This window comes from Plectropomus leopardus, chromosome 4 (genome assembly GCF_008729295.1).
Source record: "Plectropomus leopardus isolate mb chromosome 4, YSFRI_Pleo_2.0, whole genome shotgun sequence".
NCBI lineage: Eukaryota > Metazoa > Chordata > Actinopteri > Perciformes > Serranidae > Plectropomus > Plectropomus leopardus.
Window position 1 is genome coordinate 14,555,036 of NC_056466.1, and position 27,410 is coordinate 14,582,445.

At 38.9% G+C, this 27,410-nt stretch overlaps 3 protein-coding genes across 3 annotated transcripts in view; all 3 read right to left on the reverse strand.

The window, feature by feature from the left end:
- Positions 1-10,144, reverse strand: part of fam13a (family with sequence similarity 13 member A) — a 69,824-nt gene extending 59,680 nt beyond the window's left edge. The window contains exons 1-2 of the mRNA XM_042485050.1: positions 9,883-10,144; positions 2,913-3,108 (exon numbers count right to left, since the gene is read on the reverse strand). Of these exons, the coding sequence (XP_042340984.1) occupies positions 2,913-3,108; positions 9,883-9,909 (223 nt within the window). The 5' untranslated portion in view covers positions 9,910-10,144. The remainder of the gene's footprint in view (positions 1-2,912; positions 3,109-9,882) is intronic.
- A 1,778-nt stretch (positions 10,145-11,922) lies between these two features.
- On the reverse strand, positions 11,923-18,457 carry LOC121941623 (ovochymase-2-like). Its single transcript, XM_042484450.1, has 10 exons — positions 18,361-18,457; positions 18,052-18,270; positions 17,127-17,261; positions 16,778-16,999; positions 16,478-16,660; positions 15,302-15,414; positions 15,119-15,213; positions 13,614-13,903; positions 12,656-12,816; positions 11,923-12,153 (listed from the first exon to the last, which is right to left on the reverse strand). Exons 1-10 carry the CDS (start codon positions 18,455-18,457, stop codon positions 11,956-11,958), a joined length of 1,713 nt encoding a protein of 570 aa, XP_042340384.1. The 3' UTR covers positions 11,923-11,955.
- An 8-nt stretch (positions 18,458-18,465) lies between these two features.
- LOC121941624 (ovochymase-1-like) lies at positions 18,466-27,164 on the reverse strand (the record flags this gene model as incomplete). The annotated part of the gene is made up of 10 exons (XM_042484451.1): positions 27,146-27,164; positions 26,783-26,923; positions 24,715-24,960; positions 24,307-24,492; positions 22,280-22,389; positions 20,318-20,418; positions 19,484-19,640; positions 19,364-19,448; positions 19,012-19,175; positions 18,466-18,543 (listed from the first exon to the last, which is right to left on the reverse strand). Coding segments are annotated over exons 1-10 (1,287 nt in total), but the record flags the coding sequence as incomplete, so codon positions are not given.
- Between the last annotated feature and the right edge of the window lie 246 nt (positions 27,165-27,410).

Here is a 27,410-nt window from a genome sequence, read left to right on the forward strand (position 1 = left end):
AAGATAAATATCCTTACCTCTACAATGCCGCGGCTTCACGTCTGTAACTCAAATTTTATTTAAGGTTAGTCATTTTTAGCTAGCTATTGCCTTCAGCTGTGGACACCGGTGTTGCTGTAGTCTTCACGGCTACTACTAGATGTTAATAGAGAGTCGTGTTTTACTGATAGTACCTTTTTTTAAAACAAAAAAGGGTCGGTTGGTCCATATACAACGATAACACTAACTTGATATCAACTAATTTAAATGTTTTGATTTGGGTTTATTCGGTCTTTAATATAAAATGTCACTCGTTTAAAAAATTAACGGTTGAAAAATTCCTCACAGTTTGTGCGCAGTCATCTGGAACTACTTTGTGGACAAAGAAAATAGTTCCTATGAAGACAGTTGACACTGTGCTCTGTGAATTATCAAGCGCTAAATGGACATAGTTTCTAAATAGAGAGGTTTCATTTTATTATTTATTTATTCGTTAAATTATGTTTTCAGTACTCTAAGCACCTCGAAAAAATTGTATTGACTTCCACTGTATTATGGCGGAGGCAGAAACCTCAGGGATAGTTCTAAAAAGAAAGTGCAAACTCCGACCATACCAAGGGACTGTTCTTTATTTATGAGGAGGGAGGCATGTCAAATAACTTTGAAATGGTCCTCAAATTACAAGAAATTTGTGAATTAAGAAAATGATTTTTAAACACTAGGGAAAAGTGTTTCGGGAAAAAAACAAACAAAAAAAGCTAGGCAAAAGCTGTATTTAAAATGATCATAATTAAATATTTAATGTTATGTTAGGGAATTATAAATTTTAAGTACTTTCCGGGTCATTTGTTTGTTTGTTTGTTTGAATACTAATTTTCAGGTTTTCTTGTAGTTTTTTTTCCACTAATTTCTTTCTAAATATGGGATCATTTCTTTATTGCTCATTGCCTTCTTTTCATGTTTGAAAAAAAAAATAAAGCCAATTTGCTTCAGTTAAAAAGGGGTTAAATGGCTGTATTTGGTCTTTATTTTACAACATGACTCCACATACAGTCCGAACCCACCAGTTGGTTTGGACTTCATTTATTACAGCCAGAAACTGTAAAAACGGAAATAATCGTTGGATTTTTAAATTGACAATGGTATATCATGGGGGAAAAACCTCTTCTAAGTAAACAAACCTTCTTCTGTCACAAAAAAAACTTAACCAAATCTAATCTTAAAATAGTGCTGTTTCATTCAAATCACTTTATTCTACATGTCTTGTTTAAAATTTGGCAGAAAATAAACCATTTGCACTAACCAACCAGCATGGATGAACAGTTTTTTTTTAACTCAAGGGCCAAGTTGTTTAAAAAACTTAATCTGGATCAAAATGACCCAGCTTTGCTATCCAGGATCAGCTAGTTCATCTTCTTTCGTAGTAGTTTTTCAAAGCAACATTGGATCAGATCACCCTAATCCAAATACAAGCTTTTCAAGACTACCAAATTCAGATTACCAGTGCTCTGAATGGGACTACACATCAACATGCTAGACTACTGGCTCTGTAAAGAGCAGAAAGAATAGTCAGTGTGGTGTCATTTTAAGTGTTTTATTGGAAGAGACTGAAAAATCATGGGGGGTGCAACTGTTCGAAACTACTTTAATATTAAGTGAAAAATAAGCACTAGTAAGTAATTACAGTATCTCAAAGCATTTCATTTAAACTGATGTCTGTTAAGTCACTATCTGAGGTCAAACATAGGGGCCTGTAATTTAAGTGGCTGTGACGAAGGAGCTCTACTCCCTTGTACTGACATCTAGTGGTCCAACAAAAGAATTACAGGATATCATAATGTAGGTCAACACCAAGGTTAAGTTTAAACTTTTTAAGAACAAATTATATATACCTTGCATTTCGGGTGAGACACTTTGAAATGTTTGGATAGGTTTTTGCCACCATTCCAGTCATAATTGTAATCCTTCTTACTGAGCATGTAGTCTGCATGGATCAAGGTTAAAGTCATTGTCATTGGAACTGTGCTTCATTTATCAGAGTGGCTGAGGTATTACTAAGTTTTTTTTGTTGTTGTTGTTGTTTTTATATATGAGCCTCCCCGCATACAAATATATTTCCTAGAGCCACCCTGAGTGACTGCGGGAGAATGCATGTCCTTCTTTTCACCATAAGTAATGATATTTCACAGTTTCTGGCTATGATAAATACTGTTTTGAAAAATAAATGCCTTTTAAACCCACGTTTTTGGGTTCTATGTGTATTTAATAAATACAAATACAACAATTTAAAGTTGAATGTTCCTCTCTTAAGCTGAATTTGACAGGGAAAAATACTATGGAAAAATTATGGAAAATTCATTGATAAAAATGTGTGGGGACTATGGTACTTGTAAGTATTGCGTTGTGGTTTTGTGCATGAGTGGTACATCGGGTCTCTTTTCTTTGGTATCGCACTTTATTTTTTCATTTTTTTTCTTTAAAATTGCCTTATGTTTCTCCTCCTTTATCATTCTATGAAAAACACTTTGTTTTTTGATTTACTTCTCCTTTTTCGTTGTCTGTGTTTGGGTAGGATTGGTGACTTCTCTTGTTACTGAATAAATGAGACGGTTTATTTACTTAGACGATATCACACAATTGGTGAAGTGGTTATAGTATATGAGTTGTATATATATCAGGCTACTTGTGAGATCTGAGGTTTAAAAATGTTAGATTTGCAATATATTGTATCATTTGGCCAAATCTGTGATGCCACTCGTTCTCAAAACCTCTCAAACTGGTATTATTTCTTTACCTCAAAAAATGACACCAGGGGAATTCAGAATGAGGCACTCAATTTTCCCTCTCATCATAATCAAAAAGCAGATTTGGAACTTGATAAAGCATTACAGTACTTTTTTGCCCTGTTCCTTTTCTGTTGTGTTTTTCCTCACCATGCTTGCGGAGATGCTCCACCATCCTCCGCAACACCAGAGGCACACCGTCCTCCACCAGTCCCTTCTCCTGTAGCTCAAACAGGGACACTCCAAACAGCTTGGTGTGTTTGGCTGTCTCTGTCCTTGGTCGCAGTATGGGGATCTGGACCATCTTCTTCATGTCTTCTTTAACCTGCACAGCTGTCTTGTTGTGCTGCAGGGAGAAGAGCAGAGAGCAGCAGTAAGCCACTGACACTACGGGCTCAAAGGGCAGCGCTGCAGGCGGCATCAGGTTGGACACCACAGAGGAAACACCTGTCCTGCAGGAAGGAGGCCCACTCTGCTCCGTGTACTAAAAGGTGTGTGGTGTCTATGTGGAGTCCATACATACACTATCATCCCGTCAAGCATTCAGAGGACAGAGTGTGCTTAGAGCTGGGAGGAAATGAGAGGGCTGGCCGTGCATGTGTTGCTACGACAAATATCAGGTTACCACGCAACACCTTTGGTTAAAGGCACTGTCAGAGTGACACACACACCTGCACAAACAGGTACTATGTACACACGTAAATGAATATGCCCAGGTGAAGTGCTGGCCAGATGACTTAAATTATGAATTTTAACTTGAATGGATAGTGTGCTGAGGCTGTTAAGAGCTGGACGCATTATTAGTCCAAATTCCAACATTTGGACCTGAAAGATGGCAGATAAAAAGGATTTACAGCAAAGATTTCTGAGGAACCACTGAGGGCCTTTCAGGAGTCTGTAAAGACTGTATGTGCACAGAGAGGGAGGCATGCAAGACTTGGCTCTTTGAACAGAAATGTCTTTTAATCTCCTGGTGCAATGTGTGTGTGTGAGAGAGAGAGAGAGAGAGAGACAGAGTTTGTCTGTGCTCCATTGGTAGTAGAGGTACTTGGATCCTTTACTTAGGTAGAATTATAGTGTAGTATTAACAGCATACTATACTTACAAGTAAAAAGTTATCATCGTGCAAATTCTAATAATCTCTATTTACATAATATCGTGTAGATTGAAATACCTATTCTTTACTTTGGTATTTCTATTTTATGCTATTTTATACTTTTTTTTACTCCACAAACCTAATTTGGCAATGGTCACTTGGCAATTTCAGATTATTAATACAAAAAATCATAAATTAACAAATAACTTCTGATGATGCTCCCCAGCAGTATATTAAGAGCCCGAAATCAGTCTTAACCTAATTAAATGCAACCTTAATGTCATGAACGCATTGATCCAACTATAATCAATAGATATCATATACTTGTATATGATTCTAAAAGGAGCTGTTCTGCGTAATGAGTACTTTTACTGTTGGTACTTTTACTATATTAGTATGCTATTACTTGTGTACTATGTTTTTGATACTGTGGTATTGCTACTTGTACTTAAGTGAAAGATCTGAGCAGCTGCTTGAGGTCCAGCTAATTTTAACACTTTATGTACTGTTGAGAAGATTAGTACTGAAGCATGTTGCTGCCATGTCAGAAAAAAATGGATCAGTATAATAGCACAGTGTAAAAAGTTTATTGTTCTACAAGATGTTTTAAACATTAGTACCACATACAAACTTATTACATTGAAACAAGAAACGTTTCTTATTGTAACAAACTATTTGTTTTGTTATAACATGAAAAATTTCACATACATCGTGATAACTTATATTCTTATGACAAGGAAAGGGTTATAAGTAGGGCTGCAAATTGTAAGCACTTTCCTTAAATCAATGATTGGTAAAATTAATGATAGATAAATCGAGTAATAGTTATTTTTTAAAACAACTTTGTATACACAAAATAATGCCAAATTTATTTTTATTCTCAATCAAAGCTCACAGCAACATACTGCATATACTTTAATAGCATTGCATAGCCTATCAATTGATAAATTTCATATGTTAAATTGAGTTCTTAATAACAATTAATCAATCTTTGATCATTTGTTATCATCCCTAGTCATAAAATGATAGCTTATTTAGTTGAAACAGGAAGCTTTTTGTGGTATAACATGATAGCCATCTAGAAAGATGTTCTAACACAATCAATAGTATTTTGTTACAGTTTAAATGACATAATGTGGAAATATCTTGTTTTAATGTGAAAACATCTTGTTAAAACAATAACATTTTCACGTTGTAACATGATACTGATCGCTTTTTATTTTTCTGCCATGGCAGCAACATATTGCCGTAGGTTAATACGAATCATACATGACATTTTCTAAACTTACTCTGTGTTGTTGTATGCAAAAACATTTGCAACTCTTAACTGTAGCCATCACATTACATATAATGGAGGAATAAGTTCAATATTTCCGTCTTAAATTTAGTGGAGTACTGAAATACTGAAGTAAAGTACAGGTATCTCAAAATTGTACAAAGGCATTTGAATATATATGTTCTTGGTTACTTTTCACAGCTGCTGTGCTCTCATTGCTGGTCTGTGCCCGTCCTCCTCAGTGGACAAACCTCATAAAGTCTGAGCGTCTATTTATTGTGTTAACCCACCAGCTGTTGAATATGTCCCATATGATAAGGCAAACAGGGCCACGTGCTGCCTCTGTCTCTGTGTACAGATGCACAGACTGTACAACACACACTCTTATTGTCTTTGTCTGACAGTAAACACTGAACACTAATTCATTTGACACATTTACAGTACAGAATATTGCACTTCTGCCTGTGTTCAGTCAGTGTACCTATAAGAGCAAGAGAGTTAAGACGCACAGACCAGGCGCAGGAATCGGACACTGGGTGAGGAGGAAAAGACTTCCTGCACACGATCAGAGCAACATGGTTTTGGTCTGTATCCATAGCTACGACTACACCGTGTGACATCATTGTCGTTCCACAGTTCACTGCTTCAAATGGGTGAACTGACCCACACAGTGACATGAGAGGCCCCGGCTATGACTCTGTCAGACGTCCACAGTGACACAGTGGGTTAACCATGTATGAAAGGTAGCAGTGGGGGGTAAAAAGGAAGCACCACTGAGTTCATTCTCTCTGTGGCCAATTGTTTAGGCAGAATGGGTACGAGCATGTGCCACACTCAGATCAGCTGATTAAGAACCCAACTCACAGATGGAGCTAAGATGGCTAAGGACAGCAGATCTTTACCATGGCAGATGCTCTGGCAGTGCTAATACGACATGCATCTGACGGGCTTGTGCAGACAGTGTGTTAATGGTGAACTATCATGCTTTCTGACAGGTGCATAAAAATATGTCAGATGCACCTTCCTGATGAATGTGAAATGGTTATTAAGTACGCTTGAATTCTGATGCTTCATGCTCAGATGCTTCATGCTTCATGCAGCCTGAAAAGTAGCATCAACGAAATAAATCTAATGAATCTACCTTCTACCTTCTACTTACTGGGCTAAACTGCACCGACATTTTGTATTTTACTACTACTACTAATTATAATAATATACTGGGTGGGCCCTCGGTGTGAGAAGATGTTAGCAGACAGTAAATGATACACATTAAAAAAAGCTTTGGTTGTACTTAGAGCTAGATCATTAGTTTCAATCATTTTTAAGCAAAAATGTCACACATTTGCTGGTCCCAGCTGCATAAATGCGAGATATTGGAGCTTTTCTTCTTCATTTATGATAGTAAATGAAGAGTCTTTGGGTTTTCAACTGTCACTATATAAAAGAAGCATACTGACAATGGCACTCTGGGTATTGGGAAGAAGAAGAAGACGATTGATAACACAACTTAAATCATGATTGGGCTGGGCGATATGAAGAAAATTAAATATCCCGATATTTTTGACAAAATACCTTAATATCATTATTGCGATGCTACTGATATATGATATTGTAGGGTTGGATATTGGTGCTTTGACAAAATATCAATTATAATCATCAGTAATGCGGATATAATGACTTATTAATAACAATAATAGAACAGCTCAACAGTCCAGTAAGTTCACTTTGTTGTAATGTAGCTTTAAAACCAGGAAAGACAACACTGAAAGAATGTCATATCCAAAATCTATGACATTTATTTTCATATCAGGATAGAAAATCAGTGTATTGCACCCCTTTTAAAGTTGGGTGCACTTTATTTAATCATTATATAACTTTAGATAAAAAGCAATGGGTGAACATTTCAGGGCTGCAAACTTGCTCCAAACGATATTACTACTACTAATGCAGGTGTTCAAGAGTTAAGCCTGTCTGAGCTTTATCTGACAGTGATAGGCCTTAATGAACAGATGTCCCCTAAATCTGTCTTTACTATCATGCACACACACCCTCTCTTCTTGGTATTGAGCTATGCACAAAGACAGAAGAGGGACCAAGTCTAAGTACATCCAGGCAAAAATATTTAGGTGCAAGACAAAAAATACATCACTGCAAGGCACAGAGGAGGTCTGCACTCTGCAGGCTTCAAATATTTAGCTAATTTCTCTCTTTTTTCTTCTTTTAAAGGCAATATTTTAATATACAAGATCTTCCTCACACACAAAATCTGTCAAGTATTTTAGGTCTAACTTAACATTGGTTTTATCACTTTGCGTACACAGAGTCACCATCAACACACATGGGCCTACTATTCAAATAAACAAAATGCAAGTATTGTGACAGTGATCCAGTAAACCTGGTTGCACTTTTCACATGTAAGGCCCATTCTGACAAATTACCAATGACTTATCAAAAACAATTTATATATAATTTACTATGATGTAAGAAACCCCAAACAAGACCAAAATGAGAAAAACAGCCTCAACAATAGATATCTGAGAACAAAAAAGGCAGTTCATAAGTGATTAATACTGCAACCTGCAGTAACTGCAAGCAACCCTAGATTACCCTTAACTTACCCTAGGTTGTTATTATTCATGTAAATGACTTTGTTTTCAATGCATTCCTTTGGTGAATGAAGAATCCAGGCACGAAGAAGGTTCTTGATGAATAAAGTAATAGGGTGCCTTCTTTAACAACAGCAAAACTATATCAAAATGTCTGTTTAGGGGTGCCCTGTAGTTTATCCGGTGGAGCGGGCACCCCATGCACAAAGGCTATGTCGTTTACTTGGCCCAGCAGCCGCGGGCTCTCTGTCCCATTCAAGCTATAGTTGTCCCTTGAAAAAAGGGAAAAAGCCTGAAAAATAGTCTTAAAAAAACAAAAACCATCTGTTAAAAAACTCTCACACAACTTGTGCAGTATAATCCAAGTCTCATTTATCCAGTCGTCCACACACTTTTTCCCAAACAAACAGCTGTTTCTGATTAACTTTAAGTTGAATTTATTGGTGCGCTCTTCAGTGCCAGACTCCATTGACAAAAACATAAACGTAATTTTACCTCACTGAACACTGAAGCGGCTGATATATCACTGCCTTGACAGGTGGATTTTTTATAGTATTTTGTGACTTTGGTGTTTTAAAGAATTAGTTTGGATCAGCAAAGTCACACAATAACATGCATGCACGTGCACACACACACACACACACACACACACACACACACACACACACACACACACACAAAGAAAACAACTGATCAAGTCTGTGTTAGATCAGCAGCTAATGTCAGCCACATAAAATTGTTTTTATCAACAGTCTGGCTTTGACGAGAGCGAACATCAGTTTCTTCTGTTTGAAAAGTACTGAGCATATGACTTGTTAAATGAGACTTGATTAGACTGCAAACGTTGGGTGAGAGCTTGTAAGCTGATGTTTTAATACATGTTGCTGTTTTTAAACATGGACTCCTATAATTCTTCAAGAACTTTCTCCTTTTTGCGATTCATCGTTTACTGGAGTACTATTCACAAATTCAGTGTAACAGAGTGAGTAACTGATACACAAATACTCATTTGGGGGGTTGGGTATTCCTTTTAAAGTCCTTACAGTCAATTTCAAGGTTTTTGTTAAGTTGTGTCTTGGCAACACAAACAGCTAGAGAGCCAGTGTGAACCAAAAACAGCCAAGACTGAAGGGAAGCACTTCCTCTTGGTACCCATTTGCCTCTTTTGTTTCCCAGGACAGTCTGCTGTGATTAGCCCAATAATCCTCATCCCCTTACCCCCTCCCCCATCCTCAAAATATTTTCACACTACAACTTCCGATAGTGAGAAAGCAACCTATTGTCAAGGGACTATAAAGAAACTTTGGAAACTAAATGACTTTTGAAAGTCTGCTTCCCCCCTTAAGGAGTATTTCAAACTTTTCAAGTATCTGGTCAAGATACTTCTCTGAAACATTTTGTGCAGTTTAAATGAGTATACGAGTCTTTCTAAAGACTAATAAACTGCAAACAAGGCCATCTTACTTCGTCTTTAACTTGCCCATGTAGAGAACAGCAAGCCCAAGCATGTGCCCTCCTTCCCCCCCGCCCTCCCCCTTGTCTCTGCCTCTCTCCCTATGTGGGTGGCCATTGAAGCAACTGGTAGCACCAAAGACAACAGCTGCTCAACTCAAACTACTGACACATGCAGTTTAAAAAGTACACAAGTGGGTTAGTTCTTGTAAAGACACTTTTTCCATTAAGTGAGTTTTGTGAAAAGTGACCTCACTGAGGCACTGCTTGGAAAAAATTACAGGCAAGGGCAGGAAACATGACGCTTACTGTGCTTTTTAAACCATATTTAGTCCTTGTACTATTATACTGTTGCACAAGGATGGCAGACTTGTAAAAGTAGTGCTGGCAAGCAAGGAATCTGCTTTCTCTGTTAAGACCGCAAGTAAAAGTATTCATCTTGATCCCAGCAGTCATGTATTTAGTAAGAAAAGTGTAATTCAGGGAGGGACAGCTTGTTTTAGTGCTGGGAAGAGATATTTGTTCTTGACATTTTTTTTTTAAAGTCACTTGTGTCTACCAGAACATTAAACACCATCACAAAAGAGTGAGCAGACAGACACTGAACCACACCGTCCCGTTATGCATTCTTCAGCCCTTAATCACAGGTTGAATGGGAAGCGTTTGGAGCCAATTTAGGCTTTTACTCACACAGATGGTCAGAGCTCCTGCCCCCATTCTTCCACAGAAGAAACGCCTGCAGAGGCAAAGATGAAGGGAAAAACTGCTGCAATCTTCCCTCCTCCTCTCCTCACTCTGCTCCAGGACACACTCTTGGACTTTCCCCAGTGGTGGGAATCCCGTTCACCTTAAAATGTGCCATCCGAGTACTCCAAAAACACAGCACAGGAGGAGACAGAAGTGAAGAAGCGCTGTCAAAACCGGCAGACTGTCTGCCGTCCAATCCATGGACACAGATTAGTGCTTGTCTCTGTGTCTTCCTCCCTCTTCATTCCCCTCTCTCCTCTTAGGCTGAAATCTGAGCCGAGCTCTCCCATTGGCCGAGTGGTCCGGTCATGTGATTAAGAGGTTAAAACCCAAAACTTTAAATCTGTGCCTGCAGGATTCATTTGCCTGCAAACAAGGGAAGAAAAGGGGAGGGAGCCTGGAGTGCTTAGAACTGACAGGACAACCTCAAAAGGAACAAAAATCATGCTGTTGTCAAAACTTCAGCAGCACAACTTTTAAAATGTAAAACAGTTAAGTAAATAAAATTAAGTTTTATTTTATTTTGAAAAACGGAACATGGCTGCAGTGCTTACCATAGTCATCACAATGACATTTTTTTTTATGTTGTATTCCATATAATTTGCCATTTTTCTTTATGATTTTTATTGTAAATGAACACTTAAAAACAATTTGTACCTGCACAACAATAACTAAAATGTACATTTAAAGAGGAAAATTATATTGCTGCATTTGGCAAATGGAGCAATAAGTTTTACATGTAACTGAAACTATTTACTTGGTTTTTGTGTGTGTGTGTGTGTGTGTGTGTGTGTGTGTGAGTTGCCAAGTGTAGGAGATATCTGGTGTAGAGATGTCTGCCTTCTCTCCAATAAAATGAAACAAGATGGGACTCAGTTTGTGGTGCTTAAAGTGCCAAAAAAATAAATTTGAAAAACTCAACAGCAATGTCTCTTTCCAGAAAGTATGATTATTTCAGATAATCCACAGATCTTGTAAGCAATCTCATTTTGGAACTTTTTTCTTTCTGTCAAACTACACCTGCCAACCATATCATCAAGCAGAGGAAGATGTGCATCTCCTCAGAAGCTCATGCTCATGACAGCATTTGATGTAAACATTAAAGTTTCCTCTTTTGCTGAGCTGTAGTGGTAGTTAGCTCAGTGGTGCTCGGTGAGCTAGCAGTGGATGCAGGCTTCCTTCTGTGGGATGAGACAGTTGGTGGATGTAGTTCGGTAGGAGGAAAATAGTTCCTATATGAAACTGCTCACAACAAGGTCGGTGGTTATCTTGAGACATTGGGTCATGATTTCTGGAACTAGACATAACAGTTTTTCAAATGTATTTTTTATTTGGTGTTTTGAGCACCACAAGCTGAGTGCCATCTGGGTCTATTATATTTCGGAGAAGGCAGACATCTCTACGGTCGATATCTTCAACACTCAGAAACTCTCCCCAAAAGAAAAAAAAGAAGTACTTAGTTTCAGTTACATGTAAAACATATAGTTCCATTTGCCAAATGTGGTACTCTGGTTGCATTTTGGGGGGTAAATTTCCTCTTTTAATGTACATTCAAGTTATTGTTTTGCAGGTATAAATTGTTTTTCAAGTGTCTAATTACAGTATAAATTATATAGAATAATGACTAATGTGCAAATTACATCTTTACGGCCAGGTAAAAGGAAAAATATGTATTTTTGTTTTTTGGGTGAATTGTCTCTTTAAACATCAGAATTATAGGAACTGCATAGAAAAAGTTTGTAGTTTCACTTAAACATAAAATGTATTGCACCATGTGCCAACAGCAGCTCTCTAACATAAGAGAAAAATAGTAGATTGTCTGTTTTTATTTCCTTGAAATGTTCTGTGTTCAGAGAAGTTGCTCTGATATAATTTTTCTCACTGCCAGAGAAGATGCCTTGAAGCTTCATGTTATCAGCAGAGAACAATACTGACTGGGGACCCCTGGGTAAAAAGCTACAATAAATACAAATCAGCACTAAACACTGTCAAAATTTTTATTTCAAGACAGGCGCTTCAGTTAGTTTTACCATTTTCATATATAAACTTCTTGATGTTGTGGTCTATCCAATCACTGAAGGCAGAGACGCGGGTGAACACTGAAGGTTTCTTGTCTTTGATGCAGCCCTGCGGTCCAAAGCTGACAATACCGTGCACTTCCCAGGTCGTGTTTGTTCCAGCGGCCGCGCAGGCGAAAGGACCTCCAGAGTCACCCTGCAGGGAGGAAAGATTTATTACCGATAAGAAGATGCATAGGTGAACATTTGATTTTGACAGCTCAATATAAATCATCTGTGTGCCCTGAGATTTGTAAAGGTCGATCTTTATCACAAATGTGACTTTTCTTCAGGAAGGCAAATGTCAGCGCTGTGTTTTATTAAGTTCTTCAGTACCGTTTTGAAGTTGTTTTAAAAAAAAAAAATCTAATCTTCACATGCCACTGCTTGTGTGCTCACACATTATGGCAAACAAATAATGCCCTTTTATCCCCAGTTACCGCTGAAAACAAGACAACCATTTGCGATCACAGCTGACTGATCACAAACAAAACAGTTTACAGGGTGTTACATAACGAACGATCCAATCACGAGAGGCCAGGACAATTATACAATGTGTGAGAAAGTTTGACAAGAATTTCACCAACAAAGTACCATTTCCACCTACAAAAAATCCCAGTGAAACCAATTAAACAGTTTTTCTGCAAGTGTCCACTCACCTGGCAGGCTGACTTGAGCTCATCTGGGGACTCGTAGCCAGCACAAATCATGGAGGGTCTGAGGGTGTCCCACCAGTAAGCAGGCTTACTGCAGGTCTGGAAGTCTACAACGGGGAGGGCTGCCTGGTTTAACTTCTCAGCCACTTTGGGAAACAGGTTACCTGAGATAGAAGTAAGAGTTTAAATTTCTGAAGGAGGAGTGGATACAGAGATGCAAACATTTACACTGATATAAACTTACAACTCTCCCTTTCTTTAGTAATCAGGCCAAGGCCTCAGCAAGTACATGGGCAAATTATGAGACAATGGCCCCCATGTCACAGATGTGCAAAAGGCTCCATCATCTCTCCCACACAGGAGCAAGATACACAGACTTTGTGGTGTCCCTTTCTTGGTTGGTATTATGTGTCTCTTTGTAGTCATTACATGTCTCTTTGTTTTTGTTTTGTGTCTGTCGATGGTTGTTTTGCTTGTTTTTGTAGTCGTTTCGTCTGTCTGTGGTTGTTTTGTGTCTCTCAGTGTTTTTTTTTTATGTATCTGTGGTTATCTTTGCTTATTTTTGTGGTATTTTTTGTCTCTTTGTGGCTGTTTTGTGCCCCTGTGTTTTGTGCCTGTTCAGTAATCCATCCATGAGCAAGTATCATGTACATGTCAGATAATTTTGATAAAACTCAGATTTTAGTGGAGCCAGTGAACTTATTGTACCAGCAAACATAAGACCATCACTTCTGCTGGATGCAGAAATCAGGCCTATTGTTTTTGATTTCTTCTCTTCAAGTAACAACACTTATCATGAAAAAGCACCTTGCACATGAAAAACAGTGCAAATTTTGAGTGAAAATCAGTCAAAGTACCAAACAAAAGATATGTTATGACAACTACAGTTAACCCTATTTCCTGGATTAGTGTTATAAATGCAGTTCTTTTACAGGACACTGAAATGCATGATCACATCTACCTTTCTCATCTCCCCAGCCTGTGACAAAGCAGGGCGTCCCAGCAGGCATCACAGCTCCAGGTTTGGGCAGACAGATGGGGCTGATCTCCCTTGTCATGTTCACAGGCTTGGCCAAATGCACCAGGGCTATATCATTGGTGATGTCAGTGCGATCCTGCTCGTACACAAAGCCCTCATGGCGGATGATGGCATCCACTTTATAGCACTCCTCTACTGAGGGAACGTCCATGGAGGAGTTCATGTGGTGCTTCCCCAAACACATGCGCCAGTAGGAGGGTCTATTCAGTGGGCTGGGAACAAGGTGGGAGATTGAAAGTGAAAATTAGAACTTGTTTGACTTTTTATTTTGGATATTGTGCAAGAAAAATGTGAAAAAAGTGTATCTGAGAGCTGCTTTGAAGCTCACAATAACTGATTTTTATTTTGTTGTGAACATATACTAGCATATTTTCACATTTTGAATTGTTCACAAATACTTGCTTTTTTTATACATCCATACAACATTAGGCTATCATTCATTTGGAGTTGTGTCTGTGGCCACCAGGCGTCCACTCTCTGTTTTTGGTCTCCACCAGCTCCAGAGGGAAAACTCTGGCTCTTTAGCTGCAATGCTCCACCATGTTAAGAAATGTGTCTGTTTAACATTTATTTGGTGCTGACCAGGTTTTCATGGTTCAAAGCTCTATAAGCACATGTAACTTTTACCCTAAAAATGGTTGCTTGCAGTTAAAAGAAAAAGTCAACCAAAACAGTAGAGCTTATCAATAGCTTAACTAATGCATTGCCTCAAACGCACAGCAAGTTTGTTTGTGGAATTACCACATGATGCCAAAACCATTTGTATGTTTCATAAAAGTCAGTCACTTTGACATCAAAAGCAACACCCAGACATGAACTACTTTAGACCTATTTAAATCCTAATTTATAACACGGTTACTGTACTTACACTATAATTAATCACTTTGCCAGGTAAATGATGAGCTGAAACCTGCTACAAATCTATGTTAAGTATAAGAATATTGATTATGGGTGTTTTAAAGAACTGTTAGCTTTTAAAATGGCATGTAATATATTTTCAACAGTAAACGCAAATTCAACTAATCCCTGTTAATTCTGCACAACCTTGCAAATTTATCCAATTATCACAACTTTTCCACGTTTGACCAAAAACTTTTCTACTACAAAACACACCCAGAAAATGGCTGAAACACATGGATAACAGAAAAGATAAGTCACAGTGACAGAGGCTGTTGTATTCGGGTAAGTTGCACGCGCTGAAAGAATCAAGGTGAGTTACATTAAATATTTAATGGTAATGTCAATGTATTATTTATATAAAAAACTAATCTTTACTGCAAAATTAAGGGTGAAAACATTGCAACATGCATTATAATTTCATAGAAAAGCTGCCATGAAATCAGACATTTTAGACCGCAACAATCTCCTCTAAAAACTGAAAAATCCCAAAGGAAGCATCTGTAAGTGTTTCTGTAGTTGCATCTTACACCATGAAACAGTGAGCAGCAGTCAGGATCCAGTCTTCATGAATCAAAGATCCTCCACAACCGTGCATGTAAGGTATAGGAAGCATCGGTGTAGCCTGGGCAAGAAAAATACATTTGTACAAATTAAAATCTCTCCTCTGTGACTGTTGACCAGGAACACAGAGAAACGGGAATTAAAATTACCTGCATTGACACTTGCCAGGGCCAGGAGTGGGGGGTGGCCTCCACCCCATTAACGACCCTCAGGGTGGCTGTGCTGGGTTTCACTTCTGGGTTTCCACAATCTACTGGCCAGTCTGAGGGAAAAAAAATAAGTTAAATTATCTGTAGATGAGCTATCATCTTTTATAATAAATGTAGATATTATTATTCACGTAGAGTCAATGGAAGACCCAACTAACCAATCCCAGGTCCTGCCCCTCTTAGTTACTGTTGCTATGTCCAACAGCTTGACAAAAGAAACATGGCAATGCTGGTTTCACTTAGCCAGGTGCTGCAGTGTTTTTTAGATAGTTTCTTAGCATGAGGCACTATAGCTGCAAGACGTTGACAATAAGGACAACAGTGTGCCACTGAAGGATATGTCATGATGTTAACTGTTATGAAAGAGGTAAAACAGCATGAATCTCAACAAAAAAGAGAGAAGCAGAGATACATGACAAGACTATAAGTCAACATTGCTCCTGCACTGCTGGGTAGGCGTCCCTTTTTCCCCCTCTTAAGATCTTTAAAGTACCCTCTGTATTCATTAGTGGCTACAGACCACGGTGCTGACTTTCTTTAATGTAGAAAATTACATTAGTTACTTTGTGGTGGAATGTAGCCTTACAGAGATAATGGAAACAAAGGGATGTTAGCCATGATTTTGCTGACGATAATTCATCTCATCTAAAAATTTGTAGACAACAAACCAAAAGTATCTGTCCAGATCTTACCACAGAAATAAAGAGGAAACATTTCTGGCTGAAGCTGATGATCTAACTCATTTTGCTAATATTAGCCAACTACAGATGTGGCCAAATACAATGTATCTTCAAAATCTGGTTTTCTTTTTAACATTGTCAACTAGCACATAGCATATTGAAGAAAATTTTAAAGTTAATCGAGGTTCTGCTATGTTTCATGCTCGCTCAACTGTTATTGGAGCACAAAGCAAAAAAGGCAGGACAAAGCAAAAAAGGCAGGACGAAGGGCTTTACAATCAGTCATCAGGTGATCCAGTTTCACATACTATTGCTACAATTGCTCCATCTGAGGGGAGCAAAACCTTTTGAAACTGGGAACCTCCACAGGAGATCTCCACACATACACACACACACACATACATCAGAGACAGGGCCGCTATGAGCCTACACTCACCAATAGTGATGTTGTCCCATGGGTTAGGAGGTGGGGGAGGTAAAGTTGGGATTACACTGGCATCAGTCGTCCAGTAACCACGGAAACCTTTCTGTTGATCAGCTCCGTTACTAAGGAAGCGAATGACAACTGTGCTGCTGTGGATGGTCATCTTGGATGGAAGGGTGAAGCCGCAGAATTTACCTTTCAGAACAGATAAGAAATGAAGAGTTTTTTCATTGTTCAGGCATTGATATTGACAACACCAACCTGTACGGGAAAGACAGAGAAAATAAGACAAAAAAAAAAAGAACAGCCAACCTAGTGATGTCATGCTTTCTCCATTAAAGATCTCCACATAGTCGACACATCTTCCCAACACGTTTTCAGCTTGCAGCTCAAAGTGAGTGAAGGCCACATGGACACTTTTTGCTGAGGGAATGGTGATACGCCACGTGCACACAGACTGGGCTTGGTAATCACTGGGCCAGTTAGGAGAGATGATTTCACCCTGATTCCTGCTGAAGCTCCCTCCACAAGGAACTGTGCATGTGTGCATGTGTGTATGGACAGAAGGGAAGAGAGAGAAAGAAAACAGATGAGATGAGTTAGTTTTGTCTAGAATCTATTCCCTCAGTGTGTTGTCAGATACACCTCTCTCCTGTCTTACCCTCTGAAGGGTCCACTGCCATCCAGGAGGCAGTGAAGCCCGTGTCCACCACCTTGTCATTGGAGGAGAAGCTGATGTGAAGCGTGTCTCCGTCACTCACCAGGTCTTTAGGGGGAACATGGCTGCAGTGTGTGCCTGAGAAAAAAAGGAACACTATCTGACTGATTTTTATAAGGAACCCCCGTCTCAAGAGAGTGTGCATGATGTTATAAGTATATTAACAACGTTATTGCTTACCATGTCCTATTTTTATATTATACAAGCATGACATATATACATTTATACAGGGTTTTATATGGTACTTTAACCCTTAACTTTAACCCAGTTTTCTTGTGCAGTGTTCAGACACCCTTAACAAGCATTTAAACTGTGGGAACTTGAGCAAATTGGTTTGATTTCTTTTGGAAACACAGAAAAAGATATCAATTATCTTGAAGTGAAATGACCCACAGATTGTAAGAAACTGGCAAAACATGACAGGTAAAATTAGCTAAAAAGAGACTGCAAGAAAATTATAAACAAAATTGAAAAAAAAAAATAATAATAAAATGTTTTTAAAAATTATAAAGAGAACTGTATGTATAGTTATTATAATTAAATATTTAGAATTATATTATAGAAATATTTGTATTTATTTTAGCATTTTCTTCAGGTAATTTCCTTGTTTTTCTGGAGTTTTTTTTTTTTTTGTTTATTTTTTAAAACTTTTTTGCTAATTTTCAGGCAATTTTCATGTAACTTTATTAAATGTGTTGCTATTTTTTTTTTCCCCCCTGTAAAGTTGTACTCCCCTCACTATGTTGTCGCGGCTAGTAATGAAACTGCAGTATCTGCAGTGTAGCATATACCAAAGTAATTACTTTAATGAATGACTCAGCAAATTCATTATTAGCTGGAGGGGGAAAAGAGGCAGATATTCACATACCTAAACTTCCTGCTCTGTCTCTGAGGCTGACTTTGTCATTTAAGCACATCTGACTCTCCTCCAGGGAGAAACTGTGGAAATGGAGGTGGACCAGTTTGCCAGGGGGCACCCGGATGTTCCACTGGCAGCGAGCTTTGTTGTTGTAGCTGCCAGGGTAACCCATGGAGGACAGGATGCCTGCTGAACCAGTCATGTCCTTTGGCCCACCACAGCCAGATGCTACACAGAAAAAAATGAAGGTGAAAATCCAGCAATATATTCTGCCTTTGTTCCTTATTTGGGGTCAGAGTGGACCAGCTGGATTCATACTGTGCTTGTTGTACATGTCTCTGCGGATGACATTTTGGATCCAGGGGATGTAGGCAGAGGAGCGGGTGAACACAGAGGGCTTCTTATCATAATACATCCAATAGGGCCGAAGCTGGTTATACCATGAACTTCCCAAGGACCAGTGGGGGTGTCCTGGCACACCAGCGGACCACCTGAATCTCCCTGTCAAAGTAATCAAAAACACCATCAGCATGTTGTTAGATACCATCGGAGCATTGATGGATTACTGAATGGACCGACTGGGCAAGAGGCCCAAAGGTTTAGACACTCTCCCTGGTCGAAGGAAAGGGGGAGCGTCAAAAATAACCACAAAGAAACAAAAAACAAATATAAAGAGATACAAAGTGACTACAAAGCTATGCAAAACAGCTCAAAAGACAATCACAATGACAACAAAAAAGTAGCATAAAAACCACAGTAACACAAAATGACAACTAAGACATAAAATGACAACAAAAAGACACAAAATGGCTACAAAGAGACACAAAGCAAGCAAAAAAAAAGGGCTGCAACTATAAATGTCAGGCCCCTGTGTATGCCTTCTGCATGTCTGTGCCTAGGAGCCCTCTGTCTCATAATCTGCCCATGCATCTGACTTAAGTTAGATATGTGAAAATTGACTTCTTTTACCTGACAGACGGACTTGAGCTCATCAGGCAGGGTGTAACCACAGCAGATCATGGAGGTCTTGACCTGAAACCACCAGTAATCCATCCTCTTGCAGGTGTCATGCGGCACAACAGGCAGGGCGACCTGGTTTAGCTTCTCTGCAACTTTAGCATTTAGTGAATCACCTGATAATCAAAGAAAACATTTTAGACACACTGTGGAGCATGAACAGAGGGTGTTTGCACATAAAGTCCAGCAGAGGGCGTGCAAACTATGCAACTATAAATATGTAGCATATGAGGGGTGTTTCCTGAGGTGGTGTAGTATTGTATTGCGTAAATGAATAAAATTGTGTGTAGGCATGAAACAGCACCGGTCTCGTCTCCCCAGCCGGTGGCGTAGCACTTCTTTCCCCCAGGCAGGACTTCCTCCTCAGAGGGAAGGCAGGCGTATGAGATCTCATCATGGGTATCACCTCCCCGTCCAACCTGACCAGAGCAATGTCAAACTCCACTGTGGGCACTGTGGGATACTTGAAGCCCTCATGGCGATAGATACCAGTCACATTGAAGCAGTGCTCACTCGGCTCTGTGTAAGTCAGGTTGTGTTTGCCGAGGCACATGCGCCAGCGCTGCAGCTCATCAGCATAGCTGGAGGGGAAATCAGCAGATTAATTAATAGTAATACATCGCAGTTTACAGTAAACACACAGTAAGCAGGCCACCTTGAGATACATACACAGTCACTGCACCATATGAGCTGACTCTAGATTTACAAAAGGAAATACATTTGTACTGCAGACAGCATATTCTGACTTCTCTGTGGCACATAACCTTGTATACATCCTTGCTCGCAGCACAAAACTGTATATGAAGTGCACAGGCTCCTCTGTGCACCAGCATCTCTCACTACTGTAGACCATTAGCTGAGCGCGTTGAGGCATCCCTAACAAGGCACTGCTTTTGCACTATAATAAGCCTGAGGTAAAAGCTCAGACACCAACAACTGCCTTTGGAGATTACACAAATAGGCTTCCAGGAAGTTGGAGAAAACTTAGCGGAAAAAGTGGCAATAAAAACAGGAATTACTGTACAAAGCTCTTTTTATGTTTTGCTATTTTTTTTTTATTTATTTTGTCAGCATCTCTGCATTTTTGGGGGGATAATGATAGTTTGGAGAGAGAGATGAAAAGCAGGGGGGAGAGGATGATAACCCTCTCTTTTAAATAAAGGAGTTTAGTAGTGTCAACTTGAGCATTTCCTTTTTTTAAAAAAAAAAAAAAAGAAAAAAGGTAATGTATGTGAGAATGACAAAACAGATCATTTACTTTATGAAGCAGTGGGCTGCTGTAAGTACCCAGTTCTTGTGAATTAGAGTACCACCACAGGTGTGGAAGAATGTGGGCTCTGGACGACTGGCTGGCCAGACCTGTTTGACACATACATACAAACACACACACACACACACACACACACACACACACACACACACACACGCACATGTAGTGACAAGCAGAGAATAATTCATTAAAGATATTTGAAGTCAGTTTTTGAAAGTGTATATCGATGCATCAGTCAATCATCAATATGACATATAAAAGGGACAGAATATAATACAAATTACTTCTTGATATGCCCTGCACTTGATTTAAGAGTCAGTTATAAACTTCAGTGCAAAATAGTGCCATAAGATATTTTTCTGGGTTGCTAATATACACCAATATCAGCTACAGTGGAAGTCATGGGAAGAGAAACATGTGAGGCCCATTGGAAGATCTGTATAGCTCAGTTATGAAATCAGTTCATTTGGAATAGAAAAATGATTGATTCTTTTTCTAAAGATATATGCACATTGATATGCAAACCAAGGTTTATTGAAGTTTTTTTTTTAAAAAAAAAGAATATGTCAATATTGGCTTGTTTAAAGAATCAGGACGAAGGACAATGACTTGACAATGTATGGACTAAAGCAGTGGTTCTCAGGGATCTGGGACCCTGGGGACCCTTCAAATAGTTTCAGGATGTCCCCAGGAAAATAGGTATGAAGTATGATGTTGCACATAATTTGTTTAACGAGAAAATATTTATATGTACTTATGTATTCAGCTGAGATCTGTTTTTTTGTCTTTGACTGTTGGAACTGGTTGGCATGTTAATGTAGAAAAACAACAGATCTGTTTAATGTACTGTGCAAACAATATAAAAATAAGTTTCATTTTGTTTTTTCACAGTGAATTGCACAATTCTTTGTTTAGTAAGATAAAAATAGAAATGGATTTTGTTAACATGAAAGATTCACAAGATTGAGATATCTGCTCACATAAAAAACATGCAAATTAGCCAGGTATCCAGAGAAAGCCTGAGAGACAAGAAAGACGGCTCATGTTCGAGATTATCTGCAAAGGTCTGGTAATTTCTCATGAGAGCAGTTAATTTGGGATGGTGGTTTGTTTTATTTTGAATTTTGTTTTTGCCTTCGGTTGATGCCTTCGGGCTTTTGGGAAGGCTGAACTGAGTATCTGTAAAAGACTCTTAAGTCACTTTGTTTTCAATCTGTCACTTTATTATTATTAAGAGACTGTGTTTTCCTGTTTTTTGAGATTTCTGTTTCTGCCTTCTTCCCCGCTATGCTGCCTTCCCCTCGGATGTCCATCTACACAGCTGTCCTGCATCAGCCTCGTTAGTCCTTCCCTGCTCCTCATTTTTCCCCCAAACAATCAGCCTCCTTTCTGTTCTTCTATTCACCTTATTCCCCTTACCTGAGCTTCATCCTCTCATCAGACTAGTTTGTATTTAAGTCCTGGTTATCTGTTCAGTCTTTGTTGGATCTTTAATGTGGTCACGAGATCTTTAGTTTGCTATTTCCCTGCTCCAGCTCAGAGTAATTTCATTGAGTCCCTGTTGCATTCTTCTGAGTTGGGTCCACCTGCTCAACACCTTATAACAATATGTATACATTATGTTATATATTGTAGCATAATGCATTTTTTCTTGGAGTTCTTCTTCGATTTTCTCATCCTTTCTCTATGTATATATAATATAAGAGCAATTGTAACATCTCCCAGTATCCCAGCAGGGATTGATACAGTATTTGGAATCTAAGTCTGAATATTGGTTTCTTGTAATCCCATTTGGGCCAAAAAAGGCACCTAAAAGATACATGGATAAGAAAAAATGAATAAATTATATGACATTATGAATCAACAAGAACTCTCCTATATCTGAATCTGTCCTTTTGTAATCACTGATCATCTGTGCGGTGAATTCTTGTATAAGCGATCGTCTCTCACCTGCATGGACACCTGCCAGGGCCAGGAGTGTGGCCTGGCCTCCTCTCCGTTCACAATGCGTGACACAACAACAGGATGGATGGCTGGTTTCCCACAGTCATTGGGCCAGTCTGGGAAACAGACAAAAACATTGTAATCTATCCTGTGTTTGGTTACATGTATTCATTTGTTTGTTTGTGTATCAACAAAGCCTGAATATACAATACATATCTGCAGCTTACAGATAAGCCCTTGTGTGTTGTTGGGAAGTGGCCTTCAATAACTGGTACTTACACACTTATTCATATTTTTAAAAATAATTTCGCAATCATGCCAGGTTGTCACTGTTGTACCTGTTTTTTTGGGTTTCACTAATCTCTGCTGTAATGTTTTTATTCAGTTTAAATGCAAACATAATATCATGCTCCTGCTGTTAACAATGGGTCCATGGGGAAAAAAATCCCATTTTCACGCCAGAATCCTTGAAAATATCTGTATGCATAATAAATTTCTTTTTGTTGTCCAAGGAGTTGACTAAAATCTTCTCAGTCACTCTTATCTCACATTTTCTCCCTCATCTCTCACTCAGTCTTTGTCTCTTTCACCCAGCTCACAGGGCACCTCTGGTCAGAGGCTGGGTAGAAAAAAAACCCCAGAGGCAGCAGAGTCCATCTATAAAACTCTATTTCAGCAATTGGCTTGGCAGGCGCCTGGGCCACCTGGGGCTCATCGCTGGGTGAAGAATGAGGATCGGGTGACAGCCAGCTCGGAAGGAAAGTGAAGCACTGGGCTACTTCACATGGTGTTCTCAGCGCATCATATCACCTTGTTTTACTGCACATCTGGGCGCAGCAAGGGGTAGACGTGAGAAGAGGAGGGTGTGAAGACAGGGAGGGGAGGAGAGGAAGCATGAATATAAGGTAGGCCTCTGTGCAGCTGTTTTTGAAACTTAATGACGGTCATCGTGACGTGATAAATACAGCTCTGCTAACCTGTGGTTGTGTGACATAGCGGGGGAGATCAGGAAACTCAAAATCTCAAATGTAAGGCTGAATCATACAAAAACAATATAATATCTCACATTGGAGCTTAGTTTTTGGCTCGACTGTTTCCAACATGGCATCTGGGTCACAAACTTTCTCATTTTACAGCTAAACAGTACACTAAAATATGTTTCTGAAAACATTTTGAAGTGTGAAATAGGCACTGTAGTAGCAGAATCTTGATTTCTATTTAATTAATGCTCCCATTCAGACTCCTCGGCTTGGATTGGTTGTTTTTATTTGATTGCTTTGAATTTCTGCATGTGTCATTAGAAGCACTACAGGGAGGAGGAGGTACATTATTTTTTTAACAGATTATCTGTATCATGAACTGCTGTCAGAATATAGTGACAGTTTTATCAAATATAATAGAAATTTATTCATATGAAAGTTTCCAACTGTAGTTTTAATGTTAAAGCTGCATTAATACATTTTAGGCCACTTGGAGGAAATATAAAAAGCTGAAAATGCAACATGTCTTTTAAGTCACTGCCATATAAAGTTATTGTATATATATGTAAGCAAACAATTTTACACATCAGTTGGTATGACCAATATTAACTTTCATTTGTAATTGTGTGTTTGTTTATTTGACAGAACTAAGTTCAATATTCACCTTCCTTTTAGCTTGTTATCCAAGCAAAAATACCTGCAGATAAATGTTCACAAGGTCATCGCTAACTTTTTCTGTCTGCTGTTTGGTGCCGAGCAGGTAGTTTATCATGAGTTTATCAACGTTTAGAGCTCAAAACAGCTGTTGTGTTTGGAAATGAGGTTGATGACAGATGAGTTGAGGGACAGAAAATGCACCTAAAGAGGCCAGATGCTCAGAGGAGCTGAGAAAAACTGCAGTCAGGGGAGTTCATCACTACGAGCGACCCCTTTTACATTACACATCATCAAGTAATCCAATGTTGATATAAGAAATTCAGATCAGAGCAACTTTTAACATTGTAGAGTAAAGCAGATGTTAACAAATGTATCAGGCTCATACGGATACTCCACCTATGGTGATGTTATCCCAGGGGTTGGGTGGAGCAGGCGGCTCAGTGGGAGCAGGCAAACTGGGGTCTGTTGTCCAGTAGGCCCGGAAGCCTTTAGCCTCAGTAAACAGGTCTGAATGGAAACGGATCACCAGTCTGTTGCCTTTTGTCTTGATGGTAGGAGGCAGCTTAGTCCCACAAAATGGACCTAAAATGAAATAATTAATTGTCCATTATAAGTAAACTGACAGAAAGGTTATACAGTTCACGCTATGTGATTAGTAACCATGTAAATATAGTAACAGTTTGATTAATTGGGATTAAAAAGGTGTGAAATAATTAATATCTGCATTTTGCTGCTGATTTTAATGTGATGGACTATCGTGAAAAATATAAATGGTTTTGGGATCAATTCCACAAACATACTTACCGTGCTTTTGAAGCAGTGCATTAGTCAAACCATTGATGTCATACACTATTATGTTATCATAGCATTTGGACGTCAGGAAATCTTTGGCTTCTAGGTCAAAGTGGGTGAACTTCAGCGTGATTTTTTTCCCCAAAGGCACAGCGATGTTCCACATGCACTCGCTGTTAGCTCTGTAGTTCATGGGCCAGTTCTGGGACTTAATAACTCCTGTTTCCTCTTTGGAGGAAATGCCACAGCCCTGGATTTCTGAAAGAGGAAGAGGGAGTGATTGATGTGTGCTCGTAATTAGATAGTGTAGCTGACCTCAAGTATCTGCCTGTGAAAAGAGAGATTCTTGTGTAAATCTCATCATGACAAAATGTAAACAGAAGATCATGATGTAGTAAAGGCTTTTAATCATCAGCTACAATATTACTTTTGTAACTGGTGGTGAAATATATTTACATGATGTTTTGCAGAGTATAAAAAGTAATGACACACAGAAGCATTTCTGATTATTAACATGGGCCATGGTGGAAAAGTAACTGATTACATTTACTCGTGTAAAATTAGAATTAGAATGGTTTACAGGTATATGTATCAGAAATGTGGTCAATAATAGGTTTTCTTTATTTGATTTCAGAGGGAAATAGTAAACTTTGCACCGTTCTAAAATATTTTCTGTTCAATATTTTCCATACAAAATCCTCAGCTAATGAAATATAACTGATATTGTTATAGATTAGACAGAGAATCTCAGTATGTTTGCCTGGGAGCCACTTTTGCAAAATGGCAGGATGTCAGGGTCAGCTCACCAGATATAAGTAAAATTTCTAATAAAATCAGATAAAATGAATAAACACGGCAAATCCCGTCACAGCAGCCCACACAGGTCAGGATAACATAGTTTCTAAAATTTGAGAACGTTCAGACCCCAGATTTTCCCTTAGACATTTTTTTTTATACATAAACAAGCTCTAATATTATATGTTTCATGCACTCTGGCACCTTATTTACTTTTAAAAAGTACCAAAAAAATCCCCAGTGTAAATTGTATCTACAATTAATGTATTAATTTTATTTATTTATTTATTTATTCCAATGTAAATTAGAAAATGGCCAACTGGCCAACCTGCACCCTATTGCAGGCCAGATTTAGGCCACGTGGGCCATAAGTTGAGTATCACTGCATCAGTGCAGGTAAATGGGTTGAAATGGGTTTGTTTTCTGTTTTTCTGTCTGTGCACTTATACTTTTGATACACAAATGCATTTTGCATTTAATCATTATGCATTTTTATTTAAGTAAGAAGCAGGGCCTTTTGCAAAGGAGCAATTCTACACTGTTGTATTGCTATTTTATAAATCTTTTTATTTACTAGATAAAGTTCTTCTATTAAAGTTCAGAGTTGAGCAAAGATTCCTCTCTGTGTTACATGGCCATCATCGCACCATAAAGAGTTTGGTAGCACAGACAGTCACACACACACTCACACACACACACACACGCACACACACATAAAAGACTGCAGCACATAGCCAATAAATCCTTAATCAGTTCCATTATTATATCACAAACACACAATCAAGCGAGCAAAATACATAAATTAAAACTTTGACCCTCTCACCCTGCCCACCACATCTTCCAGCTGATGCCCTTTAGGAGGCGCTGTAAGTCCCTGCCCACCCTATCATCCAATTTCAAACACAGCTTTTCCCCACTGCGACAAGGACTCCCAAAACCTCTTACTAACCCTGAAAGTTCCAGCAACATCAACTGTGTGGTCCTTAATAGATGATTGATAAACTGATTTTACCTTCTGCATTTGAGGTCTTAACTGATTTTCATGCTGGATCATCATAATAAAGAAAAAGATAGAGGAGATTTTATCTTGCTTTTTATGCTTCATACTGTACTCTGACCTGTGCTTTCACAGAGTTCACACTGTTTACGCAATGACTAAGCTGTTGTACATATCTGACAGACGAGTGAGAAGTTTTATGGTTCGTCTTAATGAGGTTTTGAGCTGCTTGAGCAACATGTGCCTCAGGTGTGAGTGTGTTTCTGTGTATGTGTGTCTTGGATGTACCTGCAATATCCTCAGGATACACAGCTTCCCACCTGGCAGAGAATCCTCGGTCTGTGAGGCGACTGTCTGACTGGAAGCTGACAGATATCGTGTCACTGGCACTGACCACCAGCGGGGGGAGAATGTAGCCACAGTGTGTGCCTGAGCGAGGAAGAGGAAGAGGAAGGATGGAGGTAAAAGATGAAGTTCATGGATAGAAAAGGCGCAGAATAGATGTATGGTTTGTATAAGATGGATAAGAGCAGAGTGGTAAATACTGTAAGCAATACTGGCTGTAAGTAAGTGTGATGCTGAGTGTGTCGGGTGTGGTTAGTGGTTGATGGATGGGGTGGCTGAGACACTAACAAATGAAGGTGACTCTACTGTCTGAGTGTGACCTCATCAACACAATATCACGTGAAAAACACTGTTTCTAGCAGGAGCTTGTGAGCACAACAAACAGCATAAACTGGTAATGTTTCTTGCAGGACGACAAGCAAATTAACAAGCAATGTCCCAAAAAACAGCAAGAAATTATTAGAAAGTTACAAGAAAATGACTGAAAATGAGCCAAAAAAGCAAACCCCCCCCCCATCATTTTCTTGTTTTTTAATTGTTGTTGGTTTTTTTGGGGGGGGGGGGGGGGGGT